Raw genomic sequence first — 18,687 nt, forward strand, 5'->3', positions numbered from 1 at the left:
CTTCTACTAAAACCAAACGAAAATAAACCAAAAATCCTGACCTTATTTACATCACTCAGTAAGCTATTTGCAATTATGCTGTCTTGTAGACTTTCAGGCCATATTTCACTTTCACTGGAATAAGAATAGGATTAAAAACAGCTAAGACGGAGAGAACAAGCTACCTCAGTATTCTTTATTTCTGTCAATAGTGTATCACTGATCTTGGACTTTGATCCTACTCTTCTAAGTTTCCTGACTGTCTGACTGTATGACTTGTATGATTGGGTATGACTTTAAAAGAGTTAAGTAAGTTCTCTGAGTCTCAGTTTCTTCACTTATAAAGGAAGGAATGGATTTGATGACCTTTGAGATATCTTCAGGTTCTAAACTTGTGTTCCTTCACTATTTCTAATTGTTAACTCTTTGCATGGATTTTGTAATAACAATTGTAGATGCTTGACAATATATGTGCCTTCTTGTAATCTTTATATAAAAAATCTTATTATAAATTATAGTATTATATAATAGATTCTGATACTTGGTGTAACAGTCTCTCTGACAAGATTTCATTGATTGTCTTGCAGAGACCAAAGTCAATAAAGACCTTGAGAGTTATATTCCTATCCAGCTCTGGAAATTGCTTGGTAATAACTGGAGAATATAGTTTTCTCATTATAACGGCAATTTCTCTCTTTCTGTCTACTTCTCTTTCTCTGTCTTCCTGATTCTCCCCCTTGTCATCCATCTTTGTCTCTCCAATCTCTATATTTTCAATCGATTTCTCTTAATCATCATAGGAGCTTTGACCAGTTCTATTTCCACCCTGGACCATTTCACCCCTCCATAAGTTGCCTAGTGGCCCCACACTCCCTTAGGTTTATCACTATTTGGTCCTGCAAATCAATTTAGCTCCATGGCAGCTAAGAATCTGAATTCTCCCTAGTATCAGAGATTATAGATGTAATATCACTATGCTTATCAGAAAATTATAATATTTAGAATTGGAATGGATTTGAGAGATCATCTTAGGCCTCTTTTTTATCGATCAACACACAGATGCCTTAGAGATCTACTGAAATAGTAAACATCAAAACTAAGAAATTGAAATTGAGCTTTTTTGTTTCTATGTTGTTTTTTATTGGTTCCTACAACTTTCTACTATAGTTCACTATTTCTTAAATAGGGCATCTAAGTGGTACTATAGATAGAGCACTGGGGCATAGAATAAAGAAAATTTGAATTCAAATTTGTACAAGGTACTAAGGATAAAAAAAAGGCAAAAAAATATTCTCTGCCCTCAGAGCTTACAATTTAATGGGAGAGACAATCAATGTATACTAAGTAAGCTGTATATGGGTTAAATAGGAAATAAATAACAGAGAGAAGGCATTAGAATTAAGAAGGGTTGGGGAAAGCTTCCAGTAAAAAAAAAAAAAAAAAAAGGCATTTTAGTTGAGACTTAAAAGGAAGTTAGCCATTCAACCTCTACTTGCATTCTTCCTTTGAGTATAGTATTTTTTTTTGGGGGGGGGATTCTCAAATTATGTTTCTATGTAGCTTTCTCTTCATATGCATCACTGTTTAAGTTTCTTCCTAGATGAGTGAGTCAATCCCATTCCATAAGCACCCATGATTTCCCCTCCTCTTCTTGATTTATAGTAGTTCCCATACCAAGATTCATTTCATAATTGGCCTGAATTTATTTTGTATAGACTTACTTATGTACATGTTGCTTCCCCTAATAAAATAGAAATTCCTTGAGGGCAGGCTCTCTTTCCCTCCCCCCACCCTTTTTTTTGTATTCCCAGTGTCTGACACATAAGAAGCATTTAATAAATACTTGTTGCTTGATTGATTAAAAAGTATGAAAAAAAAATGTATTGCTTTTGAGCCGAGTCTAATTTTCATTAAGGTTTTAGTCACTATACCTGTTTGGAAAATATAATCAACTCTGCATAGTCTGTCCTGGATGAAATTATTAAATAGCCAGAAATTGGTTTTAGAACCTTCTCACCTACCTACCTTTCTCTCCTCTTCTGTTTCCTAATTACTGATAACCCTTATAGTTTCTTATCATTATTTGTATATGGGAAAGATATAAATGAAGAAGGGTCTAAGGGTTTTCTTTCATGAGAACTTTAGTGTAACAGCAAACAAAAGAAAGCATTTGTAATTGTGGAACTTCAGGTATCGTTAAATCAAGTGGAAGATGTATTTGGATACCGTAGGGCATTCTTGAAAGAAATACATAGAAATATCCATCTATATGAAAAACTTGTATTTTGTTATAGCATTGTAGTAGTTTCCCTAACCTTACTTTATTTCTATGGGGTGGGGAAAATGGAAGGGAAGGCAAGGGATGAAATTCCTTTGCTGAATCAAGTTCCAACCTCCCTATACCTTATTAGAAAGCTGGTGTTATGAGTTGCTGGAGCCAAAAATTTCATTAACCTGTAGCCAGCCTAGTATTGAGCTTCTGTAAACTTAATTAGGCTAGTTCTTGTTCATTGGATCTATGTGTCACTATACTTGAAGCTATTTCACCTTATAACTGTCTGGGTTAACTTGGGGAACCTTAGGTTATTTCTATTTCATAAGGAGGCATATGAAGATGATTTTAGTGAAATAATGCCCTGCTATAAAGGGGTCATGGTACAGTGGAAAAGCCCTGATTTTAGAGTCATAGAATTAAACTTGTTTAAATCTTTGGCTCTGCCATTTATTGCCTGTATGATTTTGAACAAAATATTTAACCTCTTTGGGCCTCAGTTTCCTCATCTGTAAAATGAGAGTAATTGACCTTTAATATATCTTCTAGTTCTATTACTTTTTAACAGGAAATTGCTAGTTTTAATTAGAAATCATTTGTACATTTATTCAGTTGGTGATAGAACCAAAAGAAAATCTTTTATAGTCAGTGATTTACTTTTACATCTCTTTATGTGAAAATAAATCTCCCAAATTGACATTTTACTTGTTTTGGTTTAAACAAATGGTTAAACTAAAAACTTTGGATTTTTATTTATTTTTGCTCTGAGATGAAATAGTTTTAATGTCTTTTTTAGATATGTACCAACAACATTTTTACCATTTGATATGCTACTTCATTGAGTTGATACAAAAGATTTCTTGAGAGGGGAAAAACCAGAACTTAATAGAAGAGAAACAATTTGGACACTTATGAATAATTAGATCAGTTGTAAGGGAGACAGCATATAATATAGTAGAAAGAATTCTAAATTTGGAACCATAGAAACTAGGATCAGATCCTAGATCTGCTCTCTATCACTTGTATGACCTCAAGTTAGTCATTTCTGTACATTGGACCTCAATTTCCTTACCTGTAAATAAAGATGTTACAGTTCATGACCTCCAAAGTTATTTATAGCTCTAAATCTTTGATCCTTTAATTTCAAAATTTTGCTAAGATATCAGAACTAGTAGGTCGCTTTCATTAAAAAAATTATTCTTTGGGTTCCATCTGTTTTCTCCCATAGTTTAGTTTTATCATTTTTTTTTAATTATAGCATTTTATTTACCAGATATATACATGGGTAATTTTACAGCACTGACAATTGCCAAGCCTTTTGTTCCAATTTTTCCCCCTCCTTCCTCCCACCCTCCTCCCCCAGATGGCAGGTTGACCAATACATGTTGCATATGTTTAAGTATAAATTAAATACAATATATGTATACATGTCCAAACAGTTGTTTTGCTGTACAAAAAGAATCGGACTTTGAAATAGTGTGTGATTAGTCTATGAAGGAAATAAAAAATGCAGACAAAAATAGGGGTGTTGAGAATTCTATGTCGTGGTTCATAGTCATCTCCCAGAATTCTTTCGCTGGGTGTAGCTAGTTCAGTTCAATACTACTCTAGTGGAACTGATTTGGTTCATCTCATTGTTGAAGATGGACACGTCCATCAGAACTGATCATATGTTGTTGTAGTATATAATGATCTGCTGGTCCTGCTCATTTCACTCAGTGTCAGTTCATGTAAGTCTCTCTAGGCCTTTCCGAACTCATCCTATTGATCATTTCTTACAGAACAATAATATTCCGTAACATTCACATACCACAATTTATTCAGCCATTCTCCAGTTGATGGTCATCCACTCAGTTTCCAGTTTCTAGCCATTACAAAAAGGGCTGCCACAAACATTTTTGCACATACAGGTCCCTTTCCCTTCTTTAAGATCTCTTTGGGATATAAGCCCAGTAGTAACACTGCTGGGTCAAAGGGTATGTACAGTTTGATAACTTTATGAGCATAGTTTATCATGGATGTCTTTTTAAAAAAAAATTATCACCCAAGAGAGTTGGATTTGATTCCCAGTTCTGCAGCTGAATAGCTGTGTTAGCAACAAGAAGTCGCTGGACTTCTCTGGACATTACTTTTTTTCATCTATAAAATGAGGAAGTTAGTTATATGAGGTTCCTTATGACTCTAACATTTTTTTATTATTTGACTATAACATTACAGGATATAGTCTCTGTTACAATTTTGAGGCTCACCAAAAATATCACATTTGCCACCTGTGATTGTATTTTGGAATGGTGATAATTTCTAGCAACTAGACATGTTGACATTTGCAGAGCAGAAATAAGAAAGTTATTGAATTATATTTTATTTTTTAACATTTAAAATGTTTATTGACACCTTTCATTTTCCTATCATATTCATTTCCATATCCCTTTCCTGTCCTTACATTGTGAACTCTTTCTTGTAACAGGTTTTAAAAGGAAGAAAATAAGTGAAGTAAAACCAACATATCTGTTGCGTTTTACATATATATGATATTCCATGCCCATAGTGCTCTAACTCTGAATTGAAGAGAGGAAGGTAGTCACATTTTTTCTCTGGTCCGTCCTTATTCATTGTAATTATACAAGGTTCCATTTCACTTTAGTGTTGTTAACATTTACATTGTAGATGTTTCCCTGTTTCTTCTTTTGTCACTCTCCATCTTTCATATAAATCTTCATGTTTCTTTGATTTCCTCATATTTGTCACCTCTTATGACACAGTATCTCATATTTATATAGTACAATTTACTTAGCCATTCTTTAGTTAGAACTTATCTACTTTGTTTCCAGTTCTTTGCCACCATAGAAGATTGCTATAAATGTTTTAGTATATGTGAAACATTACAGTATTGTTATGAATATTTCAGCATATGTGAAATTTTTTTCTTTTTTTCTTTTCTTTTTTTACATTATTGGGGCATATGTCTAACAATAATATATCCAGGTCAAAAGATAGTAGTCAATTTTTAGTAATTCCAAATTTATTTCCAGACTGTCTATACCAGTTCATAATTTCATCAACAGAAGCCTGTCTTCTCAAAGCTCCTCTGACATTTATTATTTCCATCTTTAATCATTTTTGAGAGTTCCTTGGGTTTTAGGCAAAATTTGAGCTTCATTTTGATTTGAATTTCTTTTAGTACAATATGTGGAATGATATTTTAGGGAAATTAATAACTTGAAGTTCTTTTAAGAACTATTTGCTCATATCTTTTTATCCCTTGGGTAAGATCTTAATCCTATATATTCATGTTAATTTCCTATATATCTTAAATATCAGACTCATTAGAAATACTTATTGCAAAGTTTTTTTTCTTCTAGTTGATAGTTTCCCTTCTTGTCATATCTGAATTGATTTTATTTATGTAAAAATTTTTAATTTTTTTCTCTTTTATCATCTTTTCTATCCCTTATTATGTATCATAAAGTCCTCAGTAGCTATAATTGTCAAGGATAGATATTAGCAGACTGATAGACTGTTGGTTTTAGATTTCAAGGCCTAAGTTCAAGTTCTGCTTCAAGCACTTACTATCTGTGTAACCCTGAACAAATCCTTTAACCATTCCCAGCCTAAATTTCCTCATCTGGAATATGGGAATAATAATCATTCCTATCTCACAGGATTGTCATATGCATCAAGTAGGCTATGTAAAACACTTTGCAAACCTTGAAGTGATATGTAAAGCCATATCATCATCATCATCATCATCATATTTAAATCTAGTATCCATTTGAAACTAAGCATGTTGGGGCAGCTAGGTAGAACAGTGGTTAGAGCACCACCCCTGAAATCAGGAGGACCTGAGTTCAAATTTGTCCTCAGACACTTAATACTTCCTAGTTGTGTGACCCTAGGCAAGTCACTTAACCCCAATTGCCAAAGGAAGGAAGGAAAGAGAAAGAAGGAAGGAAGGAAAGAGAGAAGGAAAGGAGGGAAGGAGAAAGAAAGAAAGAAAGGAGAGAGAGAGAGAGAGGGAGGGAGGGAGAAAAAGAGAAAGAGAGAAAAGAAGCTAAGGTTGTTGTACAAGGTACATTATGTAAGATAAGATGTTAGTCTAAACCTATTTTTTCTTTTGCCAAACTGCTAAATTTTTTCCTTTTTTTTTTTTTTTTTTTTTTTTTTTTTTTTTTTTTTAATGTGTCCAATGTATATTTGGTAAGGTGAAGGTAAAAGAAAAGGAAGTTTTTAAAAAATAGGCCTTCACTTCATACCTGGCATAAACAATTTGTCCTTTTTTAAATATCAGAGTCATTCTTGTTAGAAGATGTCAGTAACTCCTGTTTTCACTTTTAGATGATTTTATAGAAGAATTAAAAACTAGAGATTTTTATGAAATCATGTATTTTAAATTGAATGATTCAGTATAAACTTGTTAATATATTGTGAAACTCAATGAATAGATTAACATATCACTATATAAATGTAGCTGCTTAATGCCTGTATATTTTATTTGTTTTCCTTAGTTTAAAAAAAAAGCACTTAAAAATCTCATCATAAAAGCATTATAGAAAAAATAATGGAAAGAATATGGGATTTTAAGTCAGGAAATGGGAATTAAAATCCCAGTGTTATTTACTGATGGAGCAAATTATTTAGTCTCCTTCAGTGTTCATTTCCTCTTCTGCACAATGGGAATAACTACCCAACCTCCACATGATTCTTGTAAGGATCAAAGGAGACAGTACATGTAAAGTGATTTTTTAGAAAGTATTTTAATATTTAGTATTTTTAATATTCCAAATTCTTTCTCACCATCCCTTCCCCCATCCACTGAGAAGGCAAGCATATGAAAATATATATGAAGTCATGCAATACATATTTTCATATTAGCCATGTTGTCAAAAAATTAAGAAAAATAAAATAAATTTAAAAAGGTTACATCAATCTGCACTCAGACTTCATCTCTGGTTTTTTCATCAGAAATGGTTATTCTCTATTTCATTATATGTCCATTTTTCCCCTGAAGGATTATACTCACTTTTGCCGATAGGTTATAACCTATTTTATATATCTTATATATATATTATATATTATTATATTATATTATATTATATTATATATCTTATCTTAGCTCCATTGCTTTCCTATGATCCTCTAATATTGTAGCTGTTAACTCTTAAGTGATTCTGACTGTTGTTCTATGGTATTTTAATGGTTTCTTTCTTGATGCTTGAAGTATTTTCTCTTGGACCAGGGAATTCTGGGATTTGGCTATGATAATCTTTGGAGTTTTCATTTGGGATTTTTTCTTGGATCACTCTCAATCCTTTCCCTCACTTTTCCTCTACTATTCATCTTATTTTGAAAATCACTTTTTAGTTCTTTCAGGAATTATTTGGTTTGTGTCCAATTTGCTTTTTTTCATTGAGGCTTAGCTTATAACTATTCTCACTTTGTTGTCTTCTGAGTTTGTCTTAATCTTCCTTGCCCCTATACTAGCTTTTTATGGTCAAGTTCTTTTTTTTATTGTTTTCTCATTTTTTCAATCTATTTCTTGACTTTGGACTTTATGTTGGATTCTGTTCTCCTGAGTAAGAGGTCTCATCTTTCAGGTTCTTTCTGAACTGCAGTTTTTAGAACTAATTCTGGGAGTGTGAAAGTTTTTGGTGCTTCTAAGGAAGTGTGATCCAGGGAGAGGTATAGTTGCATTCTTACTTAGGGAACATCCTTGATCCTTGCAATTAAGAATGTGACTACCCTTTGGGATCTCTGCTCCCTTGTTACTGAAAGGATTCCTTTCTGCTTGTTTTTGGATTGAGAGCTTTTGAAGCTGCTGCTACACTGTTGTTGTCACCTCCAGCTTCCACAACTGGTATTGTTGCCAAATACACTCCACCCTAATGTCACAGATCTCTCCTGACTGCTGAGTTGTCTTAGACTAGAAAAATATTTCACCCTAACCTTTTGTTTTCTCTGATACTCCAGATTTTTATTTAAGACATGATTTTAAATAAATATTTTAAATTATGGTTGGAGGAGGAAGGGGGGTTAAGCTGAGGTGTTTTTTTTTCTATTCTGCCATATTGCCTTCATCTTGGAATTACGTATAAGGTGATTTTTTTAAGGCCTCTGTCAGAGTCAACTATTTTCACTGTGATCATTATTCAAGTGAACTGCTTTTTATAATTGAAAAATAAAATTAAAATGTTTGATGCTAACAGTACAGTGTATTTCAATCTTAAATAGACATGAAGGAAATTACAAGCAAACACCATCTGGCTGTTAATTGTTTTACAGATGAAAACTGGGACGATGACCAACTGCTTGGTTTTGAGCCATGCAATGAAAACCTTATCATGGGCTGCAACATTATCAATGGGAAATGTGAATGTGACACCATTCGAACCTGCAATAATCCTTTTGAATTTCCAAGGCAGGATATGTGCCTTTCAGCCTTAAAGAGGATTGAAGGTAAGTACTTATTTTAGCCAACTATCGCCTTATAAAACTTTTCATGTGTACTTTTTTGGATGTTAGTATTTGATCTAAAAAATCAAGCATGTGAGTGCTTTCAGAGATTAATAATTCTTATAATTACAGATAAGGAACATAATTATGATCAAGTTTTTTTGGAATATATACATTTATATTTATATATGTTCATATATATATAGCATGTGTGGATAAGGACATGTAATGATTTATTAGCAAAACATTAATTCTCTAGGTTTCATGAAAAAGTGGCTGTGTCACATTAACCCTTGTACAATAAATTGTGGTCTAGAGTCACATGTAGTCACAAAGTAGTGGTCTAGAGATTAGCACGTGGGGCTAACAAAAATATTTGGTTTTATTTTGCAAAGAAAGAGACTGAATAATCTATTAGTGAAGTTTTGATTACTTAGAAAGAAAAGAAGGAAGATAGGAAATCAGTATAAGCCAAGATTGATCATAAGACCAAGATTTTTTGCATCCTTCTGTCATAGCTTAGAAAATTAATAGATGAGTTGGAAATCTTGTTTGATTCATGCCTATGAATTACCTAACTGAAACATGATGCATAGTGAAATGTCTCTCACTAGGATACTTTAGGAAAGGAAAGAGTGATAGTGCTTAGGGAACATAGGCAGGAGAATAAGGATAGAAGATCTGGCCTTTGCTCTGACACTGGCTAGCTTCCTAAACTGCCCTTTCTTCTTCTAAGTTTCTTTGTTTGCAGATTGAGGAATTGGGATGAAATGACCCTTAAAACCCTTTTTATTCCAAAAAAGGTTTGATTCCAAGATGAAAAGTGTCAACTCTAGAGACCTTAATACATCCTGGTTTTCCAGGTCATTGTCTCCCTCAATTTTCTAGACTTTAAGTTCCTTAAGATCAGGTATTGTCTTTTGTCTTTCAGTTTGTACCCAATGCCTGATACCTGGTGGGTACTTAACTTATGCTAATGGGATAACTGTGTATTATATTCATTCCTTAGATTGTAAACTCCTTGAGGAAAGAACTTTTTTTGCTATTATATATTTGTATCTCCAATGCTTAGCACAGTGCCTGGTATATAATAGGTGCTTAGTAAATGTTTATTGATTGATTGGCTGACTGACCTACATCTTTATTCTTCCTCAGCCACCCACAGAGATGGTTATATCTTAGCGCCCATCATTTACCTATATTCTTCTCATTCCTTGGTCCTGAACTCTGAAGTTGTTCAGAAAGGCCTTAGTTCAAATATGTTCTCAGTTTTGTGACTCTGGGAAGATCACCTTACCTCTATGTGCCTCAGTTTCCTCATCTATAAAGGAAGGATAATAATGTCACCTACTTCCCAGGACTGTTGTATAATATTTATAAAGCACTTTGCATAGTCCTTAGCTCATAGTAGGTGCTAAATAAATGCTTGTTCCCTTCCTCCTCTCACTGAGCAATCTCATGTCTTCATAGTGTTTTTAATTTTGAGAATTTCAAGAGAAGGGGTATTTTATAACCCTCCAAATTCAACTCTATCTTTATTCCTCTTATTATTCTTTTAGGATACTTTAATGTGACTTCTTATGGGTTTCCTTTTCTTTTTGCTTTAATACTGAGAATGAGAAGGCAGGTTCCTTTTTAAAAAAATTTTTTTTAACATAAATTTCTCTAAATTTTGAGTTGTGAATTTTCTTCCTTATTTCTTGATCAGCCATTGAGAAGGCAAGCAATGTGATATCAATTATACAGGTGAACTGTTGTAAAACATTTTCATATTAACCATATTGCAAAAAAAAAAGTAAGAAAAATAAAGTGAAAAAATTGTGCTTCAGTAGGCACTCAGCCTTAGTCTGTTCTCTCTCTGGAGGTGGATAACGTTTTTCTCCACAAGTCCTTCAGTATTGTAGTAGATCATTATATTAAAGAAATTAGCTAAATCTTTCATAGTGGATCATCATTACAATATTGCTGTTACTGCATAGTTTTTTCCTAGTTCTGCTCACTTTATATCAAATCATATAAATCTGATTTTTTCTGAATCTATCTCTCTCAACATTTCCTATTGCACAATAGTATTCCATGACAATCATATACCAATCATAACTTGTTCTGCTGTTCCTCAATTGTTGGAAATACTTTCAATTTTCAATTCTTTGCATCACAAGAAAACTGCTTTAAATATTTTACACATATAGTTCCCTTTCCCTTTCCTTTGATACCTTTGGATTTGTGATCAATTAGTGGTATTGCTGGGTCAAAAGATATATGTACAGTTTCATAGCTCTGTTCATAGTTCCAGATGGCTTTCCAGAATAGCTAGACTAGTTCACAACTCCAACAACTGTGTCCCAATTTTTTCACATGCCCTCCAACTTTTGTCATTTTCTCTTTCTCTCAGGTTAGCTCATCTGGTGTCAGGATACCCAAAAGGGTTGTTTTGATTTGCATTGCTTTAATCAATAGTGATTTGGAGCATCTTTTCATATGACTCTTCTTTTGAAAACTGTCTCTTCATATCCATTCACCATTTATCAATTGAGAAATGGCTTTTGTTTTTATTAATTTGACTCAGTTCCCTATATATTTGAAAAAATGAGATATTATCAGAGGAACTTGTAATAGTTCCCCCTAGTTTCCTCGGGCTATATTGGTTTGTGCAAAAACTTTTTAGCTTAATGTAATTAGAATATCCATTTTACTTCCTGTGATTCTCTCTGATTCTTGTTTGGTCATAAATTCTTCCTTTGCCCATGGATCTGACAGCTGAAAGATTCCCTACTTTCCTAAATTACTGATATCACCCTTTATGTCTAAATTATTGCCCCATTTTGACCTTATGTTGGAATACAGAATAAGATTTGGTTTATACCTAGTTTCTCCTGAACTGCCAGTTGAGATTTTATCCCTAAAGCTTGGATCTTTGTGTTTATCAAACACTACATTACTGTGGTCATTACTATTGTGGATTGTGTAAATCATGTATTCTATTGATCTGTTATTTTATTTCTTAGCCAGTACTAGATTGTTTTTATGATCATCACTTTGTAATATAGTTTGAAATCTAACACTGCTAGGCCATCTTTCTTTATATTTTTTTTTTTCATCGAATCCCTGGATATTCTTGGCCTTTCTTCCAGATATTTTTTTCCTAGTGCTATAAATTGATTTTTGGTAATTTGATTTACATGGCACTGAATAGGCAAATTAACTTAAGTAAAATTGTTGTTTTTAACCATATTAGTTCAGCCTACTCATGAGCAATTGAAATTGTTCCAGTTGTTTACATTTTTCATTATTTATTTGAAAAGCATTTTATAATTGTGTTCATATAGTTTCTGGATTTACCTTGGCAGGTAGACTTCCAAGTATTTTATATTATCTGTAATTATTTTAGAAAGAATTTATCTTTCTCTTCTTCTTGGATATGGTTGATAATATCTAGAAATGGTAATGATTTATGTGAGTTAATTATAGCCTGCAACTTTGCTAAAGTTGTTCATTGTTTCAATTCGATTTTTAGTTAGTTCTTTAGAATTTTCTGAGTATACTATCACCTACAAAGAATGTTTTTTATTTCCACATTACTTATTTTAATTCCTTTAATTTCTTTTTCTTCTATTATTGCTAACACTAGCCCTGAAGTCAGGAAGACCTGAGTTCAAATATGGGCTCAGACCACTTTACACTTCTTAGCTGTGGGATGCTGGGCAAGTCACTTAACCCTAATTGCCTCAGCAAAACAAACAAACAAACAAACAAAAAGAATGAAGGAATTCTTTTCTTCAGTAAATTGTTGGGCCTCTTTTGCTGCTGATGATTTTTAAGAAGTTATTTTCTTCAGTATTTTTTGGCCCTTTTTTACCAGGTTATTAAGTCTCTTTTTCTATTTTATTGACTCATTCTTTTTCTTTTCCCAATTTTAGAGTAGAAAATATTTCAGTTGTAGCCAGAGCCTCCTGATAGGCATGAATTTCCAACTTGCTTCTATACATGACTTTCAATGGAAACTCATGCAGATATGTTATATATTGTTTCCATGATTGTAATTGTACATGATGCCTATGTAGCAATATTGGTTGTGAACAATGTGGTCAAATATATTCTCTCCTCACTTACTGAAACTTGCAAAAAAGCTTTTGTGTATGGATTTGCATCTTTCCACTCTGTAAACCATGTGATATAGTTTCTCCTTTCCTGTGCATAAGTGAGGAAGATTATGCTTTAAAGAAATAGTTTTATAACTTATACATTCTAGGAACTCTCAAATGGCTTTGATTTAAAAAAAACCTGTATTATAAACTTCTTTATTTAAACCACTAGTAAAAACTGTGGTTTAATTATATGGTTTTTTTCTTTTCTCCAAATAAACTTTCAAAGAAACTAAACCCTTCCAAAGCATTACATGTTAACCGTGTATGAAACTTAAGTGTTTAATGATTAGAAGAAAGTCCTGAGACTTTAGACATTAGTAATATAGTGTGATTTTAAAAAAAATGTGTAACACACACAAAGATATATTGGTGTGTACATAAAAATGTAATATATAGATATGTATATATACAACTTTGGTTATGTTTTCCTCTTGATATTTGTAGTGATTTTTTTCCCCTTAAATATACTGATATGTAGTTTAGGTAAGCTAAAATTTTGTCCCTTGGTTTCTCCATTTGGAAGAAGTAATTTACCTAAGAGAAATATCATTATATTGACATATATCTTAATTTATAGAAAAAAATATATAGGCATATATATGTATATATATGTATATATATATATATGTATATATATATATATATATATGAATCAAAAAATATTACTGAAAATATATTTTCTCTTTCCCCCATATATAGACCTACATGTCTATCACTATATATGGAGTGTATATGTGTATATACATATATATGTATAATTTTACATTCATATATTAAATCAAGTCCCCAAAATATAACTATTACACATAAATACCCATAAAACTTCTAATTGAATCCAATATAGCCTTAAAGTAGGTATTTCTTATTTTTTTCTCCTTTCCTACTACCAATGTTATAAAGAGATTCCTTACTAGTTGTGATTCTTAATTAATGTTTAGGGAAATATTTTGAAATCTTTGGAAGTCTTTTAGGCCCCCTAAATTACTGTTATCATATAGTTTTTGATGCAGTATATACTTAACTGAAAAATGACAATCCTCTATATTATTACTTATGTGTAGCAAGTCAAGGACTTCACTGATATAAGAAAACAGAATTTTAGAGTTTCAGAACTTTCATATATGTAATTTCATAAAGGTAGTAATTTGTCTCATTAAATTGATCATATCTGTTGGATATTATAGCATAAAGCAGTATTATAAATATTAATGGACTCATTTTGCTTTAGCTCTCTTTGGTAGAGAAGCAGAAAAGGATAGAGAAAGAGAATAGACCTCAAAGCCAGATAAACCTACCCCTGCTATATGTCTATATGTCTACACAATTTACTTAATTTCTCAGAGCTCTAGAAAATTTTTTTTAAAAATTCAATAGAGTCTAGAACCACAAACTATACATTGCATAGAAGGCCCTGAGCTGCATTGACTGAGGTAGTTTCCTTATTCAGATTTAATGAAATAACAGCCCCAATCCCAAGGAAATGAAATTATCTGCCTTAACAGAGGAAGTGGTGGTAAATGAGTGAAAGTTGATAAGGGGGAAGGAGAACCTGATTCTTCTTGTCTGCCTCATTCAGCACTGACTGCTGACTGCCTCTTCTCATAATCTATATTCAACTATACTATTGTCTTTTCTTTTTACGTAGCACTCTTCTCCTCAAGTCAAGATAATGGAGGGGGGATAGTTTTGAAGTTTAGGTTTTTATATTGAGTAGATAAGTTGATTGTGTATCAGCATCTACTCTGCTCATTTCCCTTGTTACTGGAAATAATCAAGAACCATATTTCATTGTTTTATTTCTTTTAACTACCTACAAATAAGTGATTTTAAAACCTGAAGATAGGATGCTTTATTTTTATGTTATGTGCAAAAATCTATACATGAATTTATTTGTTTTTATAAGTTTTTGTTTTGTGTCCTCAGGTTGGCAGTTGGACCATTTTGCAGGCTTGTTGCATAAATAGTTCAAGTGCAGCGTTTTGAGGGAGGTTGTGTCCTTAAAGGATTTTTAAAAATCATTGTTGTTTTGATGTCCCTTAAAGTGGTGCAGGAAGAAAAATGGCTCCTGAAAAGAGGAAGCCAGTTTCAAATATCTGGGAAATAAAAACAGGAAATCCAGGGAACTTGGCATAAACTCAGCTGGGGAGGAGCAGTTAGTTTAGCAGTTATCGCTGTCGATTATTACTAAAAGTGATACTGTGACCTTGAAGTTGTTCTGATTTTCCTTGCTTCTTAAAAGTTGCCACTCTTTTCACTGATTGCTAAGGCTGAGAAAAGATTTTCCACAAAAATAACTTTTCCTCCCCCCTTAAATAGACTTGAAATTATTATTATTTTTTTTTTTGCTACTGAAAAATTGATTAAACATCTATTTGTTAAGAATTTACTATGTGCAAAGCACTGTGCTGGGCTTTTTCAGTGGTTCAAAGAGAAAAAGAATATGGTTTCCAGCCTCAAAGAACTTATATTCTACTTGGGAGAAACAATATGTATAAAGATAAGTAAACATAAAGTAAATATAGAGTAATTTGGGAATATTAGGGAAAGATCACTCCTTCTAATCCTACCCCCAAACCATATACTATTGGGAAGGGACTGTCTTTTGCTTTTATGTATTTTTGCTTTTTATGTATTTTTTTTTGTATCCCCAGCATTTAGCACAGTACCTTTCGTATCTAGTAGGTGCTTAACAAATGTTTGTTGACTGACATGTATACACACACACATAAACACATTAATATGTATTTGAAAGTAAACAGGGTTGACACTAAGCAAAAATTGTGAAATTATCAGAATTTGGTTTTTGTGTCACATCTATTTTTTTAACCCAATGTAGTAGAGGCAGCTAGTTGATACAGTGGCCAGAGCACATGTCTGGGGCTCAAGAAATCCCCTGTTTCTTCAACTATAAATGGAAGTGTAGTAATAAAGCCTACTTCACAGGGTGTTTTGATGATCACATGAGTTAATATTTATAAAGTACTCAGCATAGTGCCTAGAACATAATACTAACTTAATAACTACTTATTTCCTTCCTTCTACTTCAGGAGTACATTTTGTATTCTGTTTCTCTGAATTTTTACTTTGTTATCAAAGATTTAATACTCTCTCCTATAGATAGTGACTGATAGATGGATTACACTTTTAAAATTTTACTGGGTTACTTCAACTACCATATTTATCTCATAATTAAAAATTAAAGATTTTTAAAAGCCAAGTATAGTGTCCTATTAAAAGAATTTTAGGCATCAGCAAAGGTGGAGAGGAGGGAATTGGGGGAAAGAGATGTCAAGGAGAGCCCTAAAAATCACTATTTAGTGATAATTCAACACCAGACTATCCCCTCTTGTCCTGATCACCTGTTCACAAATTTTTAGAGTTAGTGGGTCTTTGCAGACCCTCTGAAACAATCCATACCTTACTGAGAATATCTTCTACCCACATGCCTAAAGAGGGAGCTCTTCTTAACCTTTGCTTGAGAAGCAGGTCTTATAGTAAAGAGAAAGCCATGATTTTCCCAGGCAGCCCATTCTACTTTGGGTCAGCTCTGATTGTCACAAAGTTTGTTTATGATATCAGCCCAAATCTGTTTCTTTGAGGTTTTTTTTCTCTAGAGGACTAAGCAGAATAAATCTAATTCTTCTTTCACTTGAGAGCCCATAATAATACTTGAAAACAACATGCCTGTATCTCTTTTCTCCAGATTATCCCTGGAGGATTTTTTTTTTTTTTTTTTTTTTTTTTTTTAAGATTAACAATTTTTTATTTTATTTTATTTTATAATTATAACATTTTTTGACAGTACATATGCATGGGTAATTTTTTACAACATTATCCCTTGCACTTACTTCTATTCAGATTTTTTCCCTTCCTCCCCCAAACCCCTCCCCCAGATGGCAAGCAGTCTTATATATGTTAAATATATTACAGTATAATTTAGATACAATATATGTGTGTAGAACCGAATTTTTTGTTGCACAGGAAGAATTGGATTCAGAGGGTAAAAATAACAGTTTACATTCATTTCCCATTGTTCCTTTTCTGGATGTAGCTGGTTCTTTCCATCATTAATCAATTGGAATTGGATTAGCTCTTCTCTATGTTGAAGAAATCCACTTCCATCAGCATACATCCTCGTACAGTATCATTGTTGAAGTGTATAATGATCTTCTGGTTCTGCTCGTTTCACTCAGCATCAGTTGATGTAAGTCTCTCCAAGCCTCTCTATATTTCTCCTGTTGGTCATTTCTTATAGAACAATAATATTCCATAACATTCATATACCATAGTTTACCCAACCATTCTCCAATTGATGGACATCCATTCATCTTCCAGCTTCTAGCCACTATGAAAAGGGCTGCCACAAACATTTTGGCACATACAGGACCCTTTCCCTTCTCTAGTAGTTCCTTGGGGTATAAGCCCAGTAGTAGTATGGCTGGGTCAAAGGGTATGCACATTTTGATAACTTTTTGGGCATAATTCCAGATTGCTTTCCAGAATGGTTGGATTCTTTCACAACTCCACCAACAATGCATCAGTGTCCCAGTTTTCCCACAGCCCCTCCAACATTCATCGTTATTTGTTCCTGTCATCTTAGCCAATCTGACAGGTGTGTAATGATACCTCAGAGTTGTCTTAATTTGCATTTCTCTGATCAATAGTGATTTGATCCCTGGAGGATTAAGAAGCATTTACATTGAAGAAGAATTGAGCATTAACTATGTGCAGAGACTGTTTGGAAAAGGGGATTAAGAGCTGGCTTGGAAGGGAGAAAGACCTGGGGGTCTAGACCCACCTATGACACATTATGTAAGTGGGCAAGACCCAACTTTTTGGTGCTCTAGATAGCTCACTACTATTCCGAGTTAAAGAACGAGGCTGATCTGGATTTGCAGAGGGACTCTCCTTACCTTGGAGTTTACCATATCGATAAAATTACATGTCTAGTTCCCATCCCTGTCTCTGTGATCCCTACTATGTTCCAGGAAGACACTCTCTTAGGAGTTCGGGCTATATAAATCAAAAGAAATTGGGATATGCCCTCAAGGATTTTAGGGAAAATAAGTAAATTTGAAATAGAGGGATAGCGATGAGATTTGTGATTTTAATGGTAAAAGGAGATGCTGGGGAAGACTTCTGTCTAGAAAGCAGGTGAGGATTTTTTTCTGAAGGTTATAGTTTTAGAAAGTTGCTTAGAAGAATGTAGTCAAGCTCAGATAGAACTGGGAACTTGTACACATGCATTATAGTTACATATTGATTTAGAAAAACACATATTAACATTGTGTTTTATCATATTTTTTATTTATTTTGTTAAGTATTTCCCAAGTATTTTTTTTCCTGAGGCAATTGGAGTTGAGTGACTTGCCCAGGGTCACACAGCTAGGAAGTAAGTGTCTGAGGACAGATGGACATATTTGAATTCAGGGCTAGTGTTCTATCCACTGTGCCACTTAGTTGCCCCCAAGAACATTTTAATTTGACTCTCAGAAATACTGTGGACCTCATATGGCCTACAGAACATGTGTTTGACACCTCTAACCTAGAACATCAAAAGGTTAATTGACCTGCCCAAGAATCACAGCCAGCACATATCAGAGGCAGGACATGAATTCAGCCTTCCTGGTTCCAAGACCAGCTCTTCACTATGCTGTATGTTCTCTTTACAAAATATTTATGGAGTCACAAATAAAGTAATTTTGGCAGAAGATGGTAAAATTAACAAAGGGCTGAAGTCTCTTCCAACTCTGAAATTGACCCTTCTAAATGGTGTTCCCTAAATGGAGTTATGCTTTCAAGGTAGCTGGGGATTCTGTAGAAGGAAGGCAAAGAATG

The 18,687-nt window shown here is 33.2% G+C and overlaps 1 protein-coding gene across 7 annotated transcripts in view; it reads left to right on the forward strand.

The window, feature by feature from the left end:
- The window catches only part of CRIM1 (cysteine rich transmembrane BMP regulator 1), a 227,497-nt gene that overhangs the window by 41,016 nt on the left and 167,794 nt on the right, over positions 1 to 18,687 (forward strand). For 6 of the 7 annotated variants that reach the window (XM_074288169.1, XM_074288171.1, XM_074288172.1 and 3 more), the window contains one exon: positions 8,531 to 8,704. In XM_074288169.1, the coding sequence (XP_074144270.1) occupies positions 8,531 to 8,704 (174 nt within the window). Of the gene's footprint in view, positions 1 to 8,402; positions 8,705 to 18,687 lie in introns of all 7 variants that reach the window. The other variant, XM_074288173.1, reaches the window with a different exon arrangement.

Source organism: Sminthopsis crassicaudata, chromosome 2 (genome assembly GCF_048593235.1).
Source record: "Sminthopsis crassicaudata isolate SCR6 chromosome 2, ASM4859323v1, whole genome shotgun sequence".
NCBI classification, from domain to species: Eukaryota; Metazoa; Chordata; class Mammalia; order Dasyuromorphia; family Dasyuridae; genus Sminthopsis; species Sminthopsis crassicaudata.